This window comes from Brassica rapa, chromosome A01, assembly GCF_000309985.2.
Source record: "Brassica rapa cultivar Chiifu-401-42 chromosome A01, CAAS_Brap_v3.01, whole genome shotgun sequence".
Classification (NCBI taxonomy): Eukaryota; Viridiplantae; Streptophyta; class Magnoliopsida; order Brassicales; family Brassicaceae; genus Brassica; species Brassica rapa.
Window position 1 is genome coordinate 6,553,081 of NC_024795.2, and position 22,304 is coordinate 6,575,384.

Genomic DNA, 22,304 nt, shown 5'->3' on the forward strand with positions numbered 1-22,304 from the left:
GTACTTTAAAGTTTGATGGTAAGAGAATTTGGTTCTCTTGATATTGTCACTGTCACTGATGACCGACCACTAAATAAAACCATGGTTCCCTACAAATAAAAAGATCTAAACTGTGTTCAATATTGTCACCAAACTGATCCTAGCTTAAAGCTCACGAAACAATAAAATTTATATAAATGTTAAAGGTATAAAAATTTAGTGCAACAGATTGTTGACATTCGATTTTTTAAAAAAATATTGTAGGTATGGCTAAATGTAACTTTCAAAAATAATAAAATAATTATATCCCCATACAAATATTTCCAACCACTCATTTGCTTCGACGACCAAGTTGCAGATATATATACAACCACTTGATATTTTACAGAATAAAATATATTTTTTTTTGTCTTCAAAATTTTCAAAGAGGAAATTTTACAGGACGGTAAGAGAAAGAGGAAAATTACAGGACCCCTGTTAGTGTAAATCTTAACTCAAAGCTACCCTCAGTTTAAACAATTAATTACATAAATGCCACCACTCTCGGACACGAAACATTGGAGAGGGTTTATCAAAGGGGTCTCTCTAATCACACTCTTCGAATGAATCATCTTCTCCTCTAGATCTTCGCTACCCTTGAAGAAATGGGTTTAAGGAAAGCAAAACACAAACTAAGCGCCATCTTCCGCGTAGCGATGAGAAACGCCGGGAGAAAACCTCCAGACGCCGCTAACACCGCCGAAGCCGTCGCCGGAGAGTATCCCGAGATGGATTTTATTGGCCAAGGTGCCTCCTTTTTTCAAATCTCCGGTTTAAAAATCTCTTCTTTAGAAATAAAAATGTGTTCTTTAATAGGAACAGAGTCATGGGGTTCGTTTCCGGACATTCTCTCGCCGCTTAAGTCTTTCATAGATCCATCCAACACTGTACAACAAGGAGGTAAACACTCTAGTGATGTTTTTTTTGTAAATGATCTGTTTCACATTTAATCAAATCATCAAATGTTTCTGTAGATTCTGGGGGAACGTCGTCACTCGCGGGTCTTGTCTCTTCTGGCTTTGGTGGTATGTAGTGTGTACGTACACTTCTCTTGCGTTTCATTGATTGTGTGTTAGTCAAGTTGATACCTTTTTGAAATGGTTTCAGTTAAACCTCGGAAAAGAAAAGACGATAACGATTTTTCTTCCAAGAAGAAGACGTTGGAGTTGTCAGCTTTCTTATCTGGGAAACTCCCTCCATCGACAAAGAAACAACACATGGCGCGTGGAAGGTTACAGTTCGAGACGTTCAAGAAGAACCAGTCACAGCTTATGAAGAAGCTCTCTAAAGGATGCGCTCGGAAGCTGGGGCAGGAGACCACGTTCGAGGTGTTGTTTAAAATGGGGAAAGAAGCGGGTGAGAGAGAGTACAACGCGAGGATTCAGGTTTGTGTGGAGAACGCGAGGAGAAGCAATGACGCGGAGTATGTGCTTGATCAAGTTGGGAAAGCTATTGAGTATTTGAAGGAGATGAGGCAAGGAGGGTTCTCTATAAAGGAAGGGACTTACGGGCCGTTTTTTAGGTACTTGGTTGATATGGAGATGGTGGAGGAGTTTCAGATTTTTAAAGAGTTTATTAGGGAGGCGAGTCCTGAGTCTGTTGAGAGGCTTGTTTACTATGAGATGCTTCTTTGGATTCAAGTGAATGATGAGGAGAAGATACGCGAACTTTGTAATACGGTTGATGATGGTGGGAGGATAAGTTTATCAACCCTACAAGGTATGCCATACGCAGTGTTGATTGATATAAGTATTTATGTTGCTTTACTCTGAAAGTAACTTTTTTGGTTTTGGTAAACAGAATATCATTTGGTTGCACTGTGTGAGAAAGACAGAAAGGAAGATCTTCAGAAGCTTTTAGAGATTGTCGACATAACTAAATTTTCTTCGCCGGAAGTACTGAAAAGCGTGTTTGAATACCTTGGAAACTCGCTATTGGAGGCTGTTGCAATGAAGTTACTTTTGGAACTAAGAGACTCTGGTAAATGTGGATATAAATCAATTGAAACAATCATTTTATAGTGGTGACATGTTAAATCTCTTGCGAGCATTTTATAGCATTCCAACATGGTTTCTTAACGTTTCCAGGTGAAGTGGAGACAGTTTCAAATCTCATATTTAGCTATGCTTCCTGCATCCCAAACTCCTCGGTGAGGTCAATTCTTTGTTTTGTTTCTAGTATTCTTGCATTTGGTTAGTACTAGTATGGCGATTTTTGTTGATTCGCACTGTTTCTTGCACCCAAGTCTCGTCCTAGATCTTAACTAGTACTGAAATTCATATAGCTTGGGTATGTTAAGTAATATGGATCTAAGCTTCCTGTGATAAACTGGAGTCTGCTTATTAAAATATTATATACATATCCTTGATCCATTGAAATGTTCTAGCTAAGTTCATATATACATTAGTAGTGCTGACCACATACACATTTGAAATTTACAATCCTGTAGGTCTGGAGATTGTTAGGTCTCAACATGCTTTTCATGTTGGGTATGCTACTACAAATTTAGCCAGTGTTCTTGAGACGATCCAATATTTGTGTTGAATATCTATGCCATTTTGAATGTAAATTAAAGCAGAGTTATTCAGTAACTTATCATTATTATTGTTTGGAAATGGTAGCAGACTCCATTTACAGAAACTGAGATAAATTTTACTCAGCTCTCTCAAGTAGCACTAAGTCGTTAAAGGTTCTTTTGAAGATAGCCTGTGACTCCTAACCGTCCATATTTTGTTGGCTATAGGTAGATGATGCCATATTGAAGTTTAACAATTTGCATGAAGAACTAGATATTGTGCCTTCATCTTCATCCTATGAGAAGCTCGTTAATCATCTTTGTTGCTCGAGTGAGGTATTTGCACGCTTCTATTAATTTCAATTTCCATTTCCGGTACTCTTTATATTTAACTAATGATAAGTCTTCTGTGTCATAGGTGGCCATTGCTCTTGATGTAGTTGAAAATATGTGTGAAGAAGGTCTCGAAATATCGGAAAACATCCTACATTCATTATTAGATGCCATTGCCCAGATTCTTGAGTTTGATTTGGTACAGAACTCCTTTCTTTCGAAGCATGTGCCTTGGGTTTCGTTTTAATATTTTTTTTCTTAGACCAGCTTCATTACCTTCCCTTGAGAGATCACCAGCATTTCTTTCTCATGCTCATGTTCGCAGGTACAAAGAATCCATTCAATAATGAGCAACAAGTGTGTCAAGCCAAACAGTGAGACTTTCAGGAGATCGATAAGTTTGTGCATAAGAATCAAAGATGTAACTTCGTTTCTAACTTTATCAGCTTCAGTTGCTATCCCTAGTGAACTTCATCGCTAGAAAATGAGTATGAATGTGATGTTTCTCACAGATGCAATGTTTGCTGAACCTCTCGGTTTTGTGCAGTTTGAAGGTGCATATAATATGCTTGGTAATTTGAAGAATTTTAATTTGGCTCCGAACTCTAGCATGTACAATTCTATAATGGCAGGATATTTTCGGGAGGTAATTATATCCTATGCTCTCTTTTCAATCATTCTCCTTTGAGTCGTTTTTGACAAGAGGATTCTGTATGGTTTTGAAGAAAAATGTGAACAAGGCATTCATGGTCCTCAAGGAAATGAAAGAAGCTGATGTTAAACCTGATTCTGTGACGTTTAGCTATCTAATAAACTATTGCGACCAGGAGGAGGCTATTGCGGAGGTAATCAAATTATATATAGTACTGAACAATGAGGAATATATATAATCTGTTTCTTTTTTATTCTTGTTCAAAGTATTACAAGGAGATGAAGGAAGCAGGAGTTCAAGCTAGTAAGCACATTTACATGTCCCTCATAAAAGCATATGCATCATGCAAACAATTTGAGAAGGCAAAACAGGTAGGCATGCGTGTTATATGCTCTTCTAAAATCTCCAAATGATTATATTCATAAATTAGTGTAAGAGCGCAATCTTTGTTCTTACATTAGGTGCTCATGGACCAAGACGTACCGACAAAGGATCACAATGAGCTGAAAAGTGTTCTTATACATGCTCTGGCATCAAATGGAAATATAACAGATGCCTTGAGTATTTATGAAGAAATGAAGGAAGCTGGTTGCCACGTAGACCCAAAAACTATGATAACTCTTATAGTAAGTTTTTACTTTAATCTTGTGTTTTACTCATAAGTTAGCCAAGTAATAGTGAACCAGATATACCATTACGTATTGCAATGAACTCGAGTTATTTTTCTGTAGGATCACGCTGATTCAAACGAAGAGTTGGCAACGTTGGCTCAACTCGCTCATGAGCTGAATGATTCTAAATACTGGATAGATGGTCTCTTCAAAATTGTCCTGTTTGCTGTCCGCAACAATAAGTCGTGGTACAGTGGATTATGCGTGCTCTATATTACTGTACTCCCATCATTGTTATTATTGTATGCTTCATCCAAAGTTTTTTTTGGTGTAGCTCTATTCTTGATTTGTTGAAGGAGACGAAAAACGACTTGTCCAAGGATGACATCGCTCTGGAATATTGGTTGGAAGAGGTCCGAATCTATTTATCTCACACGTCTCAAAAAAAACTTTGCAAGTTCTTCTCTTGTTCTTATTGTTAACTAGTATACTATAATACTATTTCTCTCTTACGTTTTAATAAACTTTGCAAGCTCTTCACTTGTTCTTAGTATACTATACCCACCGAAAATCCTGAATAAGTCTATGCATCTTATTGTTGAAACCAGGTGTTTAGGTCAATAGCAGAAACAGAGCCTAGTGATGTGAAGCTAGGGCTGGACTTGTTGAGCTTTATGAAGGAAGAGCTTGGGTTATGTCCTTCAAGAAAATGTCTAGATTTTCTTCTACATGCTTGTGTTAATGCCAAGGATAAGCAGACCGCTCTGGTGGTATGGAAAGAGTACCAGTTTGCAGAACTCCCTTACAATGTCCTCAACTATCTAAGGCAAGTGCTCTTTTATCTCTTCTTATAATAATCCTTGTCCATTTGAAAATCACAATTATCTAAGAGAGTGGTTTTATTCTTGGTAGAAGAGTAATGGGTTCTTGGTTTTATGGTCTTACAGGATGTATCAGGTTCTAGTGGCTGCAGGAGATTCAAAAAGTGCAAAGGAAATAGCATCCAAGATTCCTAAGGATGATAGAGATGTTAAATGTACAATCAAAGAAAGCAGTGTTGTATTTACTCCAAAACCGAAAAAGAAAACGTCGAAAAAGAAACGATTATCTTGCCAAGCAAAGTAGGATCAGATCATCAGTTACCCCAATTGTATGAGATTTTGTACAGGAATGAACACAATTTTGCCACTAGAATGGCTGAGTTTTTTTTTAATTGCAACACTTACAGTCTTTTATGTATTCACCCCAAGGATGAAGCCGTTACTGTAACAGGGAAGATTGCTGGACTCTGCACAAGTCCTCACAGGTGAGCGGAAAGGGTTAGGAGCAACCGGGTGAGAGATATTCAGCCCTGCATTACGCAAAACCGCCTTCGCATTGCCGCAAGCATCTTCTGTCTTATCAGTGAAGAAACCAGGGATGCGCAGATTGTTCACTGCCTCAAGTGCTCCTGACCAGCTTGAGTACCTGTCCAGGTCACAGTTCAAGGCTACAACGATGTCTGGTGGTGTCAGGTATGTTACCTCCTCTTGGTACAAGCCTTTCACAAAACTCACCTTGACTCTGCTGTTGTTTGTTGCTATTGTACCAGATAATTCGGATGGAACTTCAGGTCCGACCATTATGATCTGCACGGTTCCTAAACCATTAAGTAAGTGATTGATCTCTGCAAATGCTTTAATCCAGTCGAGTTCTCGTTCTGGACCTAAGTAATGGACAGTCACTTCTTTCCCTTTGAGCAACAGGTTCTTGGAATGGGTGCTTAGTGTTGTTAATATGTGGTAAAGGGTTAAAGGGTATGAGAGAATATCAGAAACAGGGCTTGATGGTGGTAAACACCGAACATCGTAGTAATATGACCAATCTGACAAGAAGATCATCATACCCTGTGAACGCTCGTTGTTCAGATTCTGAATTGGTAAATCCTGTGGATACTCACCTTCCTGAAGCCCTCCCCATGATTCAGCATCTGAGGAAGAGTCTTGTAAGAGCCCAAAAGGACGCTGAGAATAGCAACTGCATTGTCTTCTCCACATTCCCTTTTTGTGAACACCCAAAGATTCAAGCCATTCACATGGGTTTTCAGCATAGCACGAGAATGTGAAGATGTTCATCTTGATCTCTTCTTCTCTACCCATCATAGCTTCATAGAGATTACAAACGCTCCTGTGCATCTCTCTCCAGTGCCGTTTCTCACATTCTGAACCACAGTAGATGGTTGCACGGCAATGACTACAGCAAACAGACTCATCTCTATGAACAGCTTTGTCACACATTGTGCACTTTCTTAAACCCACTTCTGTACCTTTGGTCATGCCTGAAGCTAGCTCCAATTCATCATCATCGCGTATCATTACCGCAGTTTTATTCCACTCCTGCTCATATGATTGACCAGGCGGATGCGAAACCGTGACAGCAACGAAGTCATGTCCTTTAAACATCTCTGGTGGCCACTGAACATCAACAGTCTCTATAAAAGGCGAAAACTTAACCATCCTTGGCAACCCCTTGACTTGCTTCTCCCCTTGAACCAGCAAAGGATGAACCAAAGAAAGAGCTTTCATTACCGCAAACACAAGCCTAAGCTCTTCAAGTGTAGGGTGTCTAAACTGGAGCTCACCAGAGTTCATGCACCGGGCAACATCAATAACCGGAAACCGATCAGTTCCAGAAACTTCTAAAGACAAAGACTTGACCATTCTCTTGTTACAAGGAAGGATCAATGACTCAACCTCATAAGTAACTCTTAAAACCTCAACATTAGGAACTCCACCCATTTCCCTTGAATCATCATCACTCATCTTCAGTGCATAGCTCATGGATCTATACATATATATTGCTATATCACCACCGTCCCCTCCTATGAACCGAACACACTGAAAAGGCTGTCTCTTTCCTGACCAATCAGAGTCTTTTCCGACCCGGACACCGAACAAGTGACCTGGTCTGAGCCTCTTCCATGGCTCACTTCTGTATAAAGAAGCTGAAGCTCTGAAAATGGAATGGATCATGTTGGGAGATATACCTTCAACTTTCATGAGGCAAACACCTGATCCAGGTCCAAGACCAGGACCTGAACCGAACTGATCCTGGAATCTACCAAACAAGTTCTTCAAATGCAAATCCATTCTTCAAGCTTTCCCCCAAAAGAGTAGTCAGATCTGAGTGAAAACGAGCTCTGTTAAGAAGATTGTTTCAGTTTCTAAAAGCAAAGCAGAGAAAAACAAAACTTCAGATGAATTTGAATTCTAGAAGAAGGCAAACTATGGTTTTGTGCAGTTAAAACGGTCATGCCTCAACCGACAAAACAAAAGTTAAAAAGTAGTGTACATATATATTTGAAAATTTCTAGAAAAAAAGAGTTTAGAGGTGTTATATCATAGAGTTCCTACAATGAAGTGTATACTTAATGGGTAATTGACATCTGATGCTATTTCATCAATTCTTTTTTTTTTTTTAGAATTATTACTTTACAGCCGACAATAATATTTGCACCAGACCATATCATTTTACAAAATTTTCATTTTATACTAAATATTTTTTCTTAGTTTTTTTCAATTAGTTTGTGCATAATTGTTATTAAATCATTTTTTTCTGGAAGTTGAACACTATACCTGCTGTTGTTTTAAAAAAAAAAAAGAACACTATACCTGCTAATGCTAGTAATGTAGAAGTGTTAATGATAACTTAATCTAAACAACTGCACTACAAAGTTTCCACAATTTCATCAATACATACAACTAATTTATCTAGATATCCTAAAATGCTATTTAGTTACTTTGTGGTATCCTTGTTAGAATTTAAAGGAAACAAATGCTTGAATAACCAGAAGAAGAAATAGTTTTACAACAAACACTGAACACAAATGTTTTAAACAAACAAGAGAAAAACATAATATGCAATGGAGAGTCTGAAAATATAAAATAACAGAACGGTGTTCATTTTGTTAACTAAGGAACTGATGGAGCTGCTTCTTCCTCCATGGCACAGTCAACCTTCTTGCCTTCTCCTTCAAGCAAATTCGCTATGAAGCCACTCTTGGACATAGATGTGTTAGGACCTGTTCCATTTTTGTTGTCTCCACTCATTATCATCTTGTTCCCAAGCTCTAGCCTAAGCTCCTGCGGCACTTTCTCCACCGTACCAACAGGTTCCTCAACACCAAACCCACAAGCCTCACCAGGAGGTTTCTGTTGCTCTGTAGTTTCTTTCTGCGCCAGGACAAGACTATGTTGAGGAGTCACCATCGTTGTCTCCGGAGTTGGAAAAAACTCCAGCAGAGGAGTGGCAGCTTCTCCTTCTTCCATGACTCCATCTTTCTCTTTCTCCTCCATCACAGCTTCCTCGGGCTCTTCGTCATCGCTCTGATACGGCACTAAAGACAACGGTCGAGCAGATTCACAGATCTCCACATCCTCCGTTGGCTGATCATTAGGAGGGAGATCAGTTTGGTTCTTGATTCCTTCTTTTGCGAACATTTTAACATGGGGAGCCACGTCGTTCTCAGGAGTTATGGGAGTGACTTTCCCCTTCTTGAACACGAGACCTCTCAGCTTCGTGTCACTGTCGTTCATCTTGACATTGAGGAGGTACCCCGCGTCGAAAGATCCTGTGGCCGCACCTGAAAACGTCTTACCAACCAGGTTAACATTTTCTTGTTGAGGCTGTGTTGTGGTTTCATCTTTGCGTGGACGACCTCTCTTTCGCTTCGCCAAGAGATCATTAGCAACTGGAGGTGGTGAGCTTGTGGTGGCTAGATTCAACGGATTCATTTCTACAGAGAACAACAAATAGATAAATAAAACAAACACAAAGTTCTATTGCATAAAGACAAGTGTGTGGATTATTTACATGGCAAATCTACATAACATTCTATAGGGTTTCACACTGATTCATCATGGAACTGATTTAAGACCATATCAGAAATATAGTAGATATCTAAGAATCAATAGATCTCATGCATCTAATCAGAATAACATTTTCTCCCGAAATCGACCGGATCAGCCGATAAGGTATAACAAAAAAATCAGGATAACAAACCGTAAAAAATGAATGAAGATCAGAAACATTAAACAAAGAAATTTATATTTAAAACAAAAACAGATCAACTTGTGTATGATCAAACAAGATAAATACCAGAAAAGTTTGGTCAAGAAATGTAGATAAGGATCTAAATATTTTCTTTGAGTTGTTCTCTCTTGTGGTGTTTGGTTATACGTTCTCTTTTTGATTTATAAGCAACTTATTTGGGCTCGTAATAGGCTTTTTCATTAGTACTGAATTTTGTCCATATTTAGTTAAATGACTTCAGTGCTCAAAAAATATCTTACTTAACTTTTATTACCAATAGTCTTTTTTTCTTTTTTGAATAACATTTCAAAAATCTTTTTAACCACTAAACAGGTTGGCCAAATCATGAATACAAAAATCTTTTAAAATAATACCAAAAATATGAACCGACTAGAATTCATCAATTCTTTTTAGAAATTCACAAACGTATTGTTTCGTAAAAATTGACAGTAGTAAAAAAAACCAGAATTTAAGTTTTTAGTCAATTTTGACTACACGATAAATTTGTAAATAACTCTAAAGCGGTTTATATGTAATTTTTTTATTACTAAAGCGTTTTTTTTTACTTTAATTTTTAGTAATTTTAATATGTTACTTCAAAAATGTGTTTATTGCAAAACAAACAAAATTTAAGTTTCTAGTTAATTTTGAATAAATAATAAAATTGTAAATAAAAATAAAATTTTAATTTGAATAAAATTACGAAAAACATTTCACCACTTAACAGGTTGACAAAATCATAAATTCAAACAAAAATAATGCCAAAAATATGGACTGACTAGAAAACATCAATTTTTTTAAGGAATATCATAAATTTATTTTTGCGTAAGAAAATTGACTTGATATCAATATAAATTCGGTTTATTTTATTACTAAAGAGTTATTTTCAGTTTTTGACTTTTGATAATTCTAGTTGGTTACTTCAAAAAAATGTGTTAGTAAAGAAAAAAGCCTAATTTAAGTTTCTAGTTAATTTTGACTAAACGACAAAATATATTTAAGAACTAAAACTGTACTTCAATTTATAATTTGGTATATTTATTACTAAGAATTTTTTTTTACTTTTTGATTTTAATAATTTTAATATGTTTCTTAAAATGTTGCTAGTAGTGAAACAACCAAACTTTCTAATTTTGACTAAACTATATATTTATATTTTCTAAAACTGTAGTTTGATTTATTGTCTGGTTTATTTTATTACTAAAGTGTTAGTTTTACTTTTTGACCTTTAATGATTTTAATCTGCTACTTCAAAAGAATGTGTTAGTAGTGAAACAACCCGAATTTAAGTTTCTAGTTAATTTTGGCAAAATGATAAATTTGTAAAATAAAAATAAAACTGTAATTTTGAGTAAACAATAGAAAGTAATATAACTTATGGAGTTACTTATCAAAATATAAAACAATATTTATTAGAAAATAGTTTTCTTACAACAATTAAAAAAATTAAACTTGACTCTTCCTTTGTCTTTATATACACATTTTTGAATCAAAACTTATAAATCACCACGAACTAATTCTTATTTTGAATATTACCAAATAAGTTCTTCAAATGAAAATCCATTCTTCAAACTTTCTTCAAAAGAGTAGTCAAATCTGAGTGAAGAAATTTGTTTGTTCAGTTTCTATAAGCAAAGAAGAGGAAAACAAAACTTTCAGATGAATTTGAATTCTAGAAGAAGGCAAACTCTAGTTTTGGGCAGTTAAAACGGTCATTGCCTCAACCGACAAAACAAAAGTAAAAAGCATTATCTATGCATATTTAAAAAAAAATAAGATAAAAGGTGTTATACAATAGATTTTTCATACAATAAAGTGTATACTTAATGGTTAATTGACATATGATGTTTTTTTAGCACTGATTTATTACTATTTACAATTATGAGAAATATTACATAGACGATTCGACAACCGACAATACTACATATTTTATGAGGATCTACGTCTAACTGCATCCCTTGAGTCGTCCTATAAGATCCACATTTGGCCGAGTTTACTTGCACCATGTTGAAGATTCCTAGTAAATCTTTCCTCGTAGCTTATGTCTAATTGTTTAATAAATCACTATTTTCCAGGAATTGAAACATGGACTTCCTGGTATAGATACATTAATTAATCTCTAGTCAAACCACTGGACTAAAGATGTTTCTACCACTATTTCATCAAAATTCTTTTTTGAGAATTGTTACTTTACAGCCGACAATTATTTTTTGCACCATCCCAAACAGTTTTACAAAATTACGTTTATGCTAAATATTTTATGTTACTTATTTTCAATTAATTTTTGCATAACTGTTAAATAATACCTCCTCTGTTTTATACTAAGTATCATTTTAACATTTTTTTCTTGTTACACAAAGGGTGTCACTTTAGAATTTCAGTGCTAATTTTACTTACTTTCAGCTTAAAACTGAGAGAAATGGCCTTAGATAGCCCCAAACCAAGTTATTTTTCCAAATATAGACCTCAAGATCCAACTTGACAGAAATGTTTCATTTAATGATAACTAATTATCAGGATATCCCCAATGTTAATTTAACCTAAATTATTAAATAATAAAATGAAAAACATTTTGAAAAAACTTTTCGTAAGTTTTCGACGACGAAGCTGTGCCGTTGTATTGATGTCCGTCGTCTCCGTCGCGGACAGTCGTCCGCATATCGCCTCCGTATCGTCTCCGTCGTCGTCAATATGCAATTTTTTCTCTGCTCAAATGACTCATGTGTAGGGTTTCTTCTCACTAGTATTGCAATCTGTTTAATTTGGTTGTTGAGAATCATCATATTGTTGCTTGCATTGTATTGAATCTCAATGGTAAAAACTCAGAAATCTTCAATCTTGGATTCATTTATCATGTTTAATGAGGAGAATTGGGTATTACTTCATCTTAACACTGTCATTGGCATCTCTGTTTTTCTGAAATAATTAGATCAATAGATGATTCAGTCATTGTTACTCTTTCTATGGTTACTTCATCTTGAGACTATACTGGATCTTCAGTCACATATAACAATTGGTACCTAAGTTATGTGGATTTGGTTGCGGGGTTTGAAGCTAAAAATGCAATCTTTAAATTCATTTAAGTGTTTATGGTTCACACTTCACACATTATAGGACTCTTTAAAGATTTAAAATTTTTTTTGTGTTTTATTTGTCTATAGAAGATACCGACAACATGTATTGTTTGCTTGGTTTTTACAGTATTTTCAATCACGCCATAGGAAAGCTTTCCTCATCAGTAAAGTGTAAGTCAATCTACTTTAAAGTTTTATTTGAGTTTTTTCGTCCTCCTGATTGAACATGACCTTATTTCATGGTCAAAGCTGAATAGGACTAGTTATTGCTAGTATTTTTTTGGGGTTTTTGTGGACAGAGACAGTGTATATGCTGGGAAGAAAGAAGATAGGATGATGATGACTAGACTTCACAATGTTGTCGATATTTACTTTGTTAAATGTGGCTCTTATGTTGGATGGAGATATGCAAAAAGAAATATGTGCATGAGCGAGCATATACCAAAACTTTTTGGAAGCTTTTGTATATAATCAGTATAGCCTTCCAGATTTAACATCAAATTTTCTGGAAAGCTTTTCTGAAACTACACAAATCTTTCCTGAAATTTAAAAAACACTACACAATTTCACAAGCACAAGCAGACTAACAATGTCATTAGCAAATTCACGAGCCTACCAAAGATATCAACATGCGTAAGCCAAACAAGAAGACACCAAGCAAAAGTTTTTCAAATTTGTTAACATCGAATTTTCTGGAAAGCTTTCCTGAAACTACACAAATCTTTCTTGAAATTTAAAAAGCACTACACAATTTCACAAGCACAAGCAGAAGAAATAGACTAACAATGTCATTAGCAAATTCACGAGCCTACCAAAAATATCAACATGCATAAGCCAAACAAGAAGAGACCAAGAAAAAGTTTTTCAAATTTGTTAACATCAAATTTTCTGGAAAAACTACACAAATCCTTCCTGAAATTTAAAAAACACTACAGAGTTTCAAGTATTACGACCCGTTCTACAAAGAAAATTACCCTAAAATTAATTTCAAAGTGCATTGATCTTATAAATAATTCTATTTATCTCAAATACTATTGGTCAGATATGTGTAATTAATAAAAACTTAATTATAATTCATTTACTTTTTTAATCTATGTGAAAAATGTGAAAGTGACACTTATTTAGAAAGGAAAATCGTATTTTCTAGAATTTGAACACCTGCTAATGCAGAAGTACTAACGAACACAATCAAAACAACTGCATTGCAAAGCTTCCACTATTTTACCAATATATGCAACTAATTTTTTTTGTCAATAGCTCATGTAATTAAACCAAATTCTGAACGAAAGAGAAGTTATTCCAAAGAACAACTCCATCCCACTTATGTCTGCTACTCTGCTTTACATATGAAAATAAAACGTCTTTGGTTTTAGCTTCCTTTGCTAGTGCAGCTAATTTATCTACGTATCCTAAAAGCTCGTCTCTATGCATGTGGTTAAAGCACATTTGCATAGGGCCCCCCGAAATTTTTTTTTGCAAACTTTAGTTAGAGTTTGCTGCCCTTTACGAAAATAATAGAGCTCATTTTTACAGAATGCATGTGTTATTTTTATAAATTTACACATGGTCCAATAAAAGAGTGAGACGGGCTAAAATGCTATTTAGTTACTTTGTTGTATCCTTGTTAGAATTTAAAAGAAACAAATGCTTGAATAACCAGACGAAGAAATAGTTTTACAACAAACACTGAACACAAATGTTTTAAACAAACAACTGAAACAAGAGAAAAACAGAATAGGCAATGGAGAGTCTGAAAATATAAAATAACAGAAAGGTGTTCATTTTGTTAACTAAGGAACTGATGGAGCTGCTTCTTCCTCCATGGCACAGTCAACCTTCTTGCCTTCTCCTTCAAGCAAATTCGCTATGAAGCCACTCTTGGACACAGAGCTTTTAGGATCTGTCTCTTTGTCTCCACTCAGTATCATCTTGTTCCCAAGCTCTAGCCTAAGCTCCTGCGGCACTTTCTCTACCGGACCAACAGGTTCCTCAACACCAAACCCACGAGCCTCACCTGTAGCCTCTTCTTTCTGTGCCAAGGCAAGATTCTGTTGAGAAGCCACCACGGTCGCCTCCGGAGTTGGAAAAATCTCCAGCAAAGGAGTCGCAGCTTCTCCTTCTTCCATAACTCCATCTCTCTCCTCCACCACAGCTTCCTTGGGTTCTTCGTCATCGCTCTGATACGGCACTAGAGACAACGGTCGAGCAGATTCACAGATCTCCACATCTTTCACTGGTTGATCATTAGGAGGGAGATCAGTTTGGTTCTTGATTCCTTCTTTCGCGAACATTTTAACATGAGGAGCCACGTCGTTTTCAGGAGCTACCGGAGTGACTTTTCCCTTCTTGAACACGAAACCTATCAGTTCCGTGTCACTGTCGTTCACCTTGACATTGACGATGTGCCCCTTGTCGAAAGATCCTGCGATCACAGCAGTAACCGTCTTACCAACCAGGTTAACGTTTTCTTGTTGAGGCTGTGTTGTGGTTTCATCTTTGCGTGGACGGCCTCTCTTTCGCTTCACCAAGAGATCATTAGCAACTGGAGGTGGTGAGCTTGTGGTGGCTAGATTCAACGGATTCATTTCTACAGAGAACAACAAATAGATAAATAGAACAAACACAAAGTTCTATTGCACAAAGACAAGTGTGGATTGTTTTCATGGCAAATCTACAAAACATTCTATAGGGTTTCACACTGATTCAATCTAAATCTAATTGTTATATATTCATCATGGAACTGATTTAAAAGCATATCAGAAATATAGCAGAAACCTAGGAATCAATAGATCTATGCACTTTAATCAGAATGACAATTTCTCTCCCGAGATCGACCGGATCTAAGCCGATAGGGTATATCAACAAAAAAAATCAGGATAACAAAATATAAAAATGAAATGAAGATTAGAAACACTAAACAGAGACAATTATATTTTATAAAAAAACAGATCAAATTTTGTATGATTAAACAAGAGAAATACCAGAAAATTTTGGTTCCGAAATGTTGATAAGGATCGAAATATTTTCTTCGAGTTTTTCTTTTTTGTGGTGTTTGGTTAATTATATCTCCTCCTTCTGATTTATAAGCAATCTATTATGGGCTTGTAATAGGCTTTTTCATTAGTACTGAATTTTTTTCTACACTTAATTAAATTACTTCAATGCTCAAAAAATATTTTTCTTAAATTTGTTTACTAATACTCAGAATTTTTGTCTGAATAACATTCCGAAAATCATTTTGACCACCTAACAGGCTGGCAAAATCATGAATGCAAAAATCTTTTTAAAATAATGCCAAAAATATGTAATGAGTAGAATTCATCAATTCTTTTTAGAAATATCACAAATTTATTGTTTCGTAAAAATTGACTGATATTGATATAAATTTGGTTTATTTATTACTAAAATGTTAATTTTTACTTTTTTACTTTTAATAATTTAAATTTGTTATTTCAAAAAATGTGTCACTGAAACAACCCGAATTTAAGTTTTAGTTAATTTTGACTAAGCGATAATTGTTTTTTAAGTGTAATTTGATTTATAATTTATTTTATTACTAAAGCATTACTTTAATTTTTAATTTTTAATAATTTTAATCTGTTACTTCAAAATATGTGTTAGCAGTGAAACAAGTTAAATTTCTAACTAGTTTTGACTAAATGATAAATTTGTAAAAAAAAAACTGTTATTTGAACAACATTCCAAAACTGTTTTAACCACTTAACAGATTGTCAAAATCATAAATGCAAAAAAATATTTAAAATAATGCCAAAATATTGACTGACTATAAAAAAATCAATTCTTTATAGAAATATCACAAATTTCTTGTTTTGTAAAGAATGAACTTGATATCGATATAAATTCAGTTTATTTTATTACTAAAGAATTATTTTTAGATTTTTAATATTAATAATTTTAATCCATGAATTCAATAAAATATGTTAGTACTGAAACAAGCCTAATTTAAGCTTCAAGTTAATTTTGACTAAACAACAAAATTTCTTTTTAGAAAATAAATTGTACTTCGATTTATAATTTGGTATATTTTATTACTATTGACATATTTTTAGTTTTTGATTTTAAATAATTTAATCTGTTACTTACAAAGATGTGTTATTAGTGAAACAAGCCAAACTTTGTGACTAATTTTGTCTAAACGATATTTTTTTAAAAAAACTACTGTAGTTTGATTTATTATATGGTTTATCTTATTACTAATGTGTTAGTTTTACTTTTTGACCTTTAATAATTTTAATCTGTTGCTTCGAAAAATGTTAGTAGTGAGACAATCCAAATTTAAATTTCTAGTTAACTTTTGGCTAAAGGATGATTTAAAAAGAAAAATTTCAACATCTCCATGACTTAGTTGCAGTATTTAATGTTAGCAGTCTAGCGTGTTTGCCACATATACAGTGAGTCGGAAAGCTCCTTCTTCTATTTCCCATATTTACCATATCGCATTTTCTCTCTTCTTCTTCGTGGTTTTCGTTTTGTTCTGTTAAATGCCGACGAAACCTGATTATAACATTCTCCCAGTTCTATGTTACTGAAAAATGACAAAACGACATCATCTCTAGGTGTCATTTAAAAAAAATAGAATCAATGATTTTAAATCGACCAAACAATTAAATCCACGTGTGCCACATCAACACCCGAAACTAAGTAAACCGAAATCAAATCCGGTTATGTAGCAATTAACTAGATTGGAAATATTTGGATGTGATATTCAAAATAAAAATTAGTTCGTTGTGATTTAAACTTGATTTAAAAGTTTGTGTATGAAGACAAAAGAAAAATCAAAGAGAAATTCTTTAGAATATTTATTTTTAAGTTTTTGTCACGAAAATAACCTTCAATGAAGAAAGTGAGCAAAATAAGTTTTATTCAAAGTGTTAACTAATATAGACTTAAGATTTAGATTTAAAGGATATGTTTTAGGGATAGAGTTTCAAATTTACACAGAGATTGACTCTAAAAGGATCAGACTCAGAGAGGGTATGAACTCTAGATTTATCAGAAACAAGGGTTTAAGGAACAAGCAATTGGAGATTCGATTCGTCAACACTCAGAGCTAGTTTTGATTGATTTCAGAGGATTCTAGGTTGAACGGGACAACTAGGGTTTATGAATCACAGTACTGCTAAGATTGACACAGACCCTTAGAGAGATGCAACCACAGGGAATAAGTGAAGAGTATATTGGTTTATTAAGAAGCTAACCTGCGAGGAATGAGGCTATAGGGTGAGAGAGTTTCACAAAGAGAACGAGGCGCGCCGCAGAGCAAGGAAGAAGAAGAAGAAGAAGGCAGTGGGGGTTTATTTAATTTCATAGTTTTCGAGTTTTGGATGTGTATGTATATTAGATCAAAGATGTTATTATTTTCTATCGTTCAAACACAGCCCCAAACAAAAATTATTTTTGGCTTAATACAAAAATATATACATTAAATATATATATATATATATATATATACTAGGTGGTTTGTCCGCACCTGCGGGCATGATCGTTTTACTAATAATTAGTAATATATGTATTATGATTTAAACATCATAATGACTTATTCTTTATATTCTTAATTATTTTAGTTCTTTTCGATTTTTTATTTCGATCAACGTCCTCTTAACACAAAGGAAAGCTATAAAACTATGAAACCATAAGAGCATAACTACATATCAAATATTCCACACAATAAAGTAAAGTAGGAATGTGAACTTTTGGTCTCTCTCAATCTACTTTGTATTTTTGAACCATAAACATGAATTCACTTACAAAAAAAATTAAAACACACAAAATCCAAATAAGAACAAAAGAAATAAAAACTAAATAGAAACTAAATTTCGATGATAATTTTGAAGATTTGTTTTTAAATGAATTGAGATAATGACAATATTTCATTGGTTTACTTGATCAATATATACATTGACTTATCTTAATATTTCATAAGTTTACTTTTAATAAAATAAACGATAGATAATGATAGTTTTATTAATAAAGTTAATTTATGGTTAATTATATAATGATAAATCTAATTATTCATTAAAAATATATTTACTTTTAGCCGTTTAGAAACTAAACTACTAAAGACATGTTCATAACATGATTACATAGGCAATTCTCTAAATTTAATATCAAAACATATTTTTCTTATAGATTAAATAGTAATACAACATACACGTGAAATAACTACTGAAGCAATTCAGAATACCTAATTCATAATTCCAAATTCCATGTAACAAAACCGATTTGCTCCTAGTATTTCAGACTCAAAGAAAGAAGAAAAACATAGAACTCCAACTATAATAAACAAATATCAAAAGTACATAAATATAGATGTCAAAAGTATAATCGACAACTTGGAATAAATGAGAAAATTGAAACTATATACTTAAAATAATTATAATCATAGTTCCAATTAGAAATTTCGAAATATTATATTATTTAAATTAATAATTAATTAGAAATCAAAATATTTATATTATTTAAATTAATAAATTGATGATTTAATCTAAAAACTAATAAGAGTATGACAAATAAGCAAAATTAGTTAAAATTATGGAGAATGTGACAAATCAGCAAAATCACTTCATAAATAATAATATAGCTACATTTATTGTTTTCAAACATGAATTGAAAAATCTCTATTTTTTTTGTAAAAGTTATGATGTATATTAGTCTTGTTCAAAACAAAACATTTTTTTGGAAAAAAACGAAGAACATTGCTTTTGTTTGTCTAGACTCTAGAGCATGTCTGGGTGGCAAAAAAAAAAGAATTGAACGTGTGACTTTGTTCGTCTTAGAAATGGTAATAGTGTAACAGTCGAAAGCTTTGCATGCCCAGAGAAAGTTAGTTGTTGAGACTACTCCTTGTCTCACTAGCTGGTCACATTCATCGTTTGCTTGTTGTAGCAGTGTGGGTGGCATTCCTGCATGACTCGCTTTTGTCCGGATCGTTTGAATATTTTCCTTGAAAGGCAAGGAAACAAAGAACTCTGAGTTTAACCACAGTGGGTTGTTGCATTTTTGGAGGAAATCTGTATGTGAGTCTGCACATGATGTTCCCGTCATTTCTTCTCAAAATTTTGTAAACTCTTGAGAGACCAATCTTTCAATTGCGAAAAGTCGATGAATTGTTGTGAAGCCTTTGTAGAGGTTGTTCCACCTTAATCCTTGTGGTTTGAATTGGTTATCGAATGCTTTCTTGAAAGCGTAATAGGAATCTCATCCTAATATTAAATCCTTTCCAGGTGCAGTAGAGCCGAGACGATTTTGCAACACAAAGCTCATGTTGATAAGGTATCCACATGGATGGAGAAAGAAATTGGGATTTATAATCGTTGTATGGCCTCTGGTGTCTATGAATGCAATGGTGTGAACTGGATTTTCTTGACAGGATGGGTCGAAGATCGTCACTGTCGATGATCGTCACTGGTAATTAAAATGCTTTTAATTACTTTGTTGTATCCTTGTTAGAATTTAAAGGAAACAAATGCTTGAATAACCAGACGAAGAAATAGTTTTACAACAAACACTGAACACAAATATGTTTTAAACAAACAACTAAAACAAGAAAAAAAAAACGGAATAGGCAATGGGGAGTCTTAAAATATAAAATAACAGAACGGTGTTCATTTTGTTAACTAAGGAACTGATGGAGCTGCTTCTTCCTCCATGGCACAGTCAACCTTCTTGCCTTCTCCTTCAAGCAAATTCGCTATGAAGCCACTCTTGGACACAGATGTGTTAGGACCTGTTCCATTTTTGTTGTCTCCACTCATTATCATCTTGTTCCCAAGCTCTAGCCTAAGCTCCTGCGGCACTTTCTCTACCGGACCAACAGGTTCCTCAACACCAAACCCACGAGCCTCACCTGTAGCCTCTTCTTTCTGTGCCAAGGCAAGATTCTGTTGAGAAGCCACCACGGTCGCCTCCGGAGTTGGAAAAATCTCCAGCAAAGGAGTCGCAGCTTCTCCTTCTTCCATAACTCCATCTCTCTCCTCCACCACAGCTTCCTTGGGTTCTTCGTCATCGCTCTGATACGGCACTAGAGACAACGGTCGAGCAGATTCACAGATCTCCACATCTTTCACTGGTTGATCATTAGGAGGGAGATCAGTTTGGTTCTTGATTCCTTCTTTCGCGAACATTTTAACATGAGGAGCCACGTCGTTTTCAGGAGCTACCGGAGTGACTTTTCCCTTCTTGAACACGAAACCTATCAGTTCCGTGTCACTGTCGTTCACCTTGACATTGACGATGTGCCCCTTGTCGAAAGATCCTGCGATCACAGCAGTAACCGTCTTACCAACCAGGTTAACGTTTTCTTGTTGAGGCTGTGTTGTGGTTTCATCTTTGCGTGGACGGCCTCTCTTTCGCTTCACCAAGAGATCATTAGCAACTGGAGGTGGTGAGCTTGTGGTGGCTAGATTCAACGGATTCATTTCTACAGAGAACAACAAATAGATAAATAGAACAAACACAAAGTTCTATTGCACAAAGACAAGTGTGGATTGTTTTCATGGCAAATCTACAAAACATTCTATAGGGTTTCACACTGATTCAATCTAAATCTAATTGTTATATATTCATCATGGAACTGATTTAAAAGCATATCAGAAATATAGCAGAAACCTAGGAATCAATAGATCTATGCACTTTAATCAGAATGACAATTTCTCTCCCGAGATCGACCGGATCTAAGCCGATAGGGTATATCAACAAAAAAAATCAGGATAACAAAATATAAAAATGAAATGAAGATTAGAAACACTAAACAGAGACAATTATATTTTATAAAAAAAAAAACAGATAAGCTTTTCTATGATTAAACAAGAAAAATACCAGAAAATTTTGGTTCGGAAATGTTGATAAGGATCGAAATATTTTCTTCGAGTTTTTCTCTCTTGTGGTGTTTGGTTAATTATATCTTATCCTTCTGATTTATAAGCCATCAATTATGGGCTTGTAATAGGCTTTTTCATTAGTACTGAATTTTTTTCCTACGCTTGATTAATTACTTTAATGCTCAAAAAGTATTTTACTTAAATTTGTTTACTAATAGTCAGAATTTTTGTCTGAATAACATTCCAAAAATCTTTTTGACCACCTAACAGGTTGGCAAAGAATGCCAAAATATGTACCGAGTAGAATTCATCAATTCTTTTTAGAAATATCACAAATTTATTGTTTCGTAAAAATTGACTGATATCGATATAAATTTGGTTTATTTTATTACTAAAATGTTATTTTTTGCTTTTTGACTTTTAATAATTTAAATTTGTTATTTGAAAAAATATGTCATTGAAACAACCCGAATTTAAGTTTTAGTTAATTTTGACTAAGCGATAATTCTTTTTTTAAGTGTAATTTTATTTATAATTTATTTTATTACTAAAGCATTACTTTACTTATTTATACTTTTAATCTGTTACTTCAAAATATGTGTTAGTAGTGAAACAAGTTAAGTTTCTAACTAGTTTTGACTAAATGATAAATTTGTAAGAAAACAAAAAACTGTTATTTCAACAACATTCCAAAACTGTTTTAACCACTTATCCGGTTCGCAAAATCATAAATGCAAAAAAAAAATCTTTAATATAATGCCAAAATATGGACTGACTATAAAATATCAATTCTTTATATAAATATCACAAATTTCTAAACAATGGACTTGATATCGATATAAATTCGGTTTATTTTATTACTAAAGAGTTATTTTTAGATTTTGAATTTTAATAATTTTAATCGTTACTTCAATAAAATGTGTTAGTAGTGAAACAAGCCTAATTTAAGCTTCAAGTTAACTTTGACTAAACGACAAAATTTGTTTTTAGAAAATAAATTATACTTTGATTTATAATTTGGTATATTTTATTACTATTGAATTATTTTTAGTTTTTGATTTAAAATAATTTTAATCTGTTACTTACAAAGATGTGTTATTAGTGAAACAAGCCAAACTATTTGACTAAACCATAATTGTTTTTTAAAAACTACTGTAGTTTGATTTATTATATGGTTTGTTTTATTACTAA

The 22,304-nt window shown here is 33.9% G+C and overlaps 4 protein-coding genes across 8 annotated transcripts; 1 reads left to right on the forward strand and 3 right to left on the reverse strand.

Moving 5' to 3' along the window:
• The first annotated feature begins 123 nt into the window (after window positions 1–123).
• Window positions 124–5,340, forward strand: LOC103859553 (pentatricopeptide repeat-containing protein At4g21880, mitochondrial). 2 transcript variants are annotated; one of them, XM_009137111.3, is made up of 17 exons: window positions 124–765; window positions 835–918; window positions 993–1,043; window positions 1,126–1,737; window positions 1,819–1,998; window positions 2,106–2,167; window positions 2,762–2,869; window positions 2,952–3,065; window positions 3,192–3,287; window positions 3,414–3,512; window positions 3,592–3,711; window positions 3,785–3,889; window positions 3,980–4,144; window positions 4,250–4,377; window positions 4,464–4,542; window positions 4,738–4,955; window positions 5,077–5,340. In XM_009137111.3, exons 1-17 carry the CDS (start codon window positions 624–626, stop codon window positions 5,252–5,254), a joined length of 2,541 nt encoding a protein of 846 aa, XP_009135359.1. In that variant the 5' UTR covers window positions 124–623; the 3' UTR covers window positions 5,255–5,340. The 2 variants fall into 2 exon arrangements, with proteins under 2 accessions (XP_009135359.1, XP_009135368.1); XM_009137120.3 differs by having other exon boundaries at window positions 841–918.
• LOC103859539 (zinc finger MYND domain-containing protein 15) lies at window positions 5,222–8,011 on the reverse strand. Its single transcript, XM_009137090.3, has 2 exons — window positions 7,780–8,011; window positions 5,222–7,743 (listed from the first exon to the last, which is right to left on the reverse strand). The coding sequence occupies exon 2, from the start codon at window positions 7,255–7,257 to the stop codon at window positions 5,362–5,364; it is 1,896 nt and encodes a 631-aa protein (XP_009135338.1). The 5' UTR covers window positions 7,258–7,743; window positions 7,780–8,011; the 3' UTR covers window positions 5,222–5,361.
• On the reverse strand, window positions 7,929–17,368 carry LOC103859584. 3 transcript variants are annotated; one of them, XM_009137151.3, is made up of 3 exons: window positions 15,255–17,368; window positions 14,202–14,860; window positions 7,929–8,223 (listed from the first exon to the last, which is right to left on the reverse strand). In XM_009137151.3, the coding sequence occupies exons 2-3, from the start codon at window positions 14,856–14,858 to the stop codon at window positions 8,080–8,082; spliced, it is 801 nt and encodes a 266-aa protein (XP_009135399.1). In that variant the 5' UTR covers window positions 14,859–14,860; window positions 15,255–17,368; the 3' UTR covers window positions 7,929–8,079. The 3 variants fall into 3 exon arrangements, with proteins under 3 accessions (XP_009135399.1, XP_033148094.1, XP_009135393.2); XM_033292203.1 differs by lacking the exon at window positions 15,255–17,368 and adding an exon at window positions 15,049–15,183; XM_009137145.3 differs by lacking the exons at window positions 14,202–14,860; window positions 15,255–17,368 and adding an exon at window positions 9,266–9,365 and having other exon boundaries at window positions 7,929–8,903.
• A 2,377-nt stretch (window positions 17,369–19,745) lies between these two features.
• On the reverse strand, window positions 19,746–21,212 carry LOC103859566. 2 transcript variants are annotated; one of them, XM_009137131.3, is made up of 2 exons: window positions 21,112–21,212; window positions 19,746–20,713 (listed from the first exon to the last, which is right to left on the reverse strand). In XM_009137131.3, the coding sequence occupies exon 2, from the start codon at window positions 20,709–20,711 to the stop codon at window positions 19,911–19,913; it is 801 nt and encodes a 266-aa protein (XP_009135379.1). In that variant the 5' UTR covers window positions 20,712–20,713; window positions 21,112–21,212; the 3' UTR covers window positions 19,746–19,910. The 2 variants fall into 2 exon arrangements, with proteins under 2 accessions (XP_009135379.1, XP_009135384.1); XM_009137136.3 differs by lacking the exon at window positions 21,112–21,212 and adding an exon at window positions 20,902–21,032.
• Window positions 21,213–22,304: the final 1,092 nt, after the last annotated feature.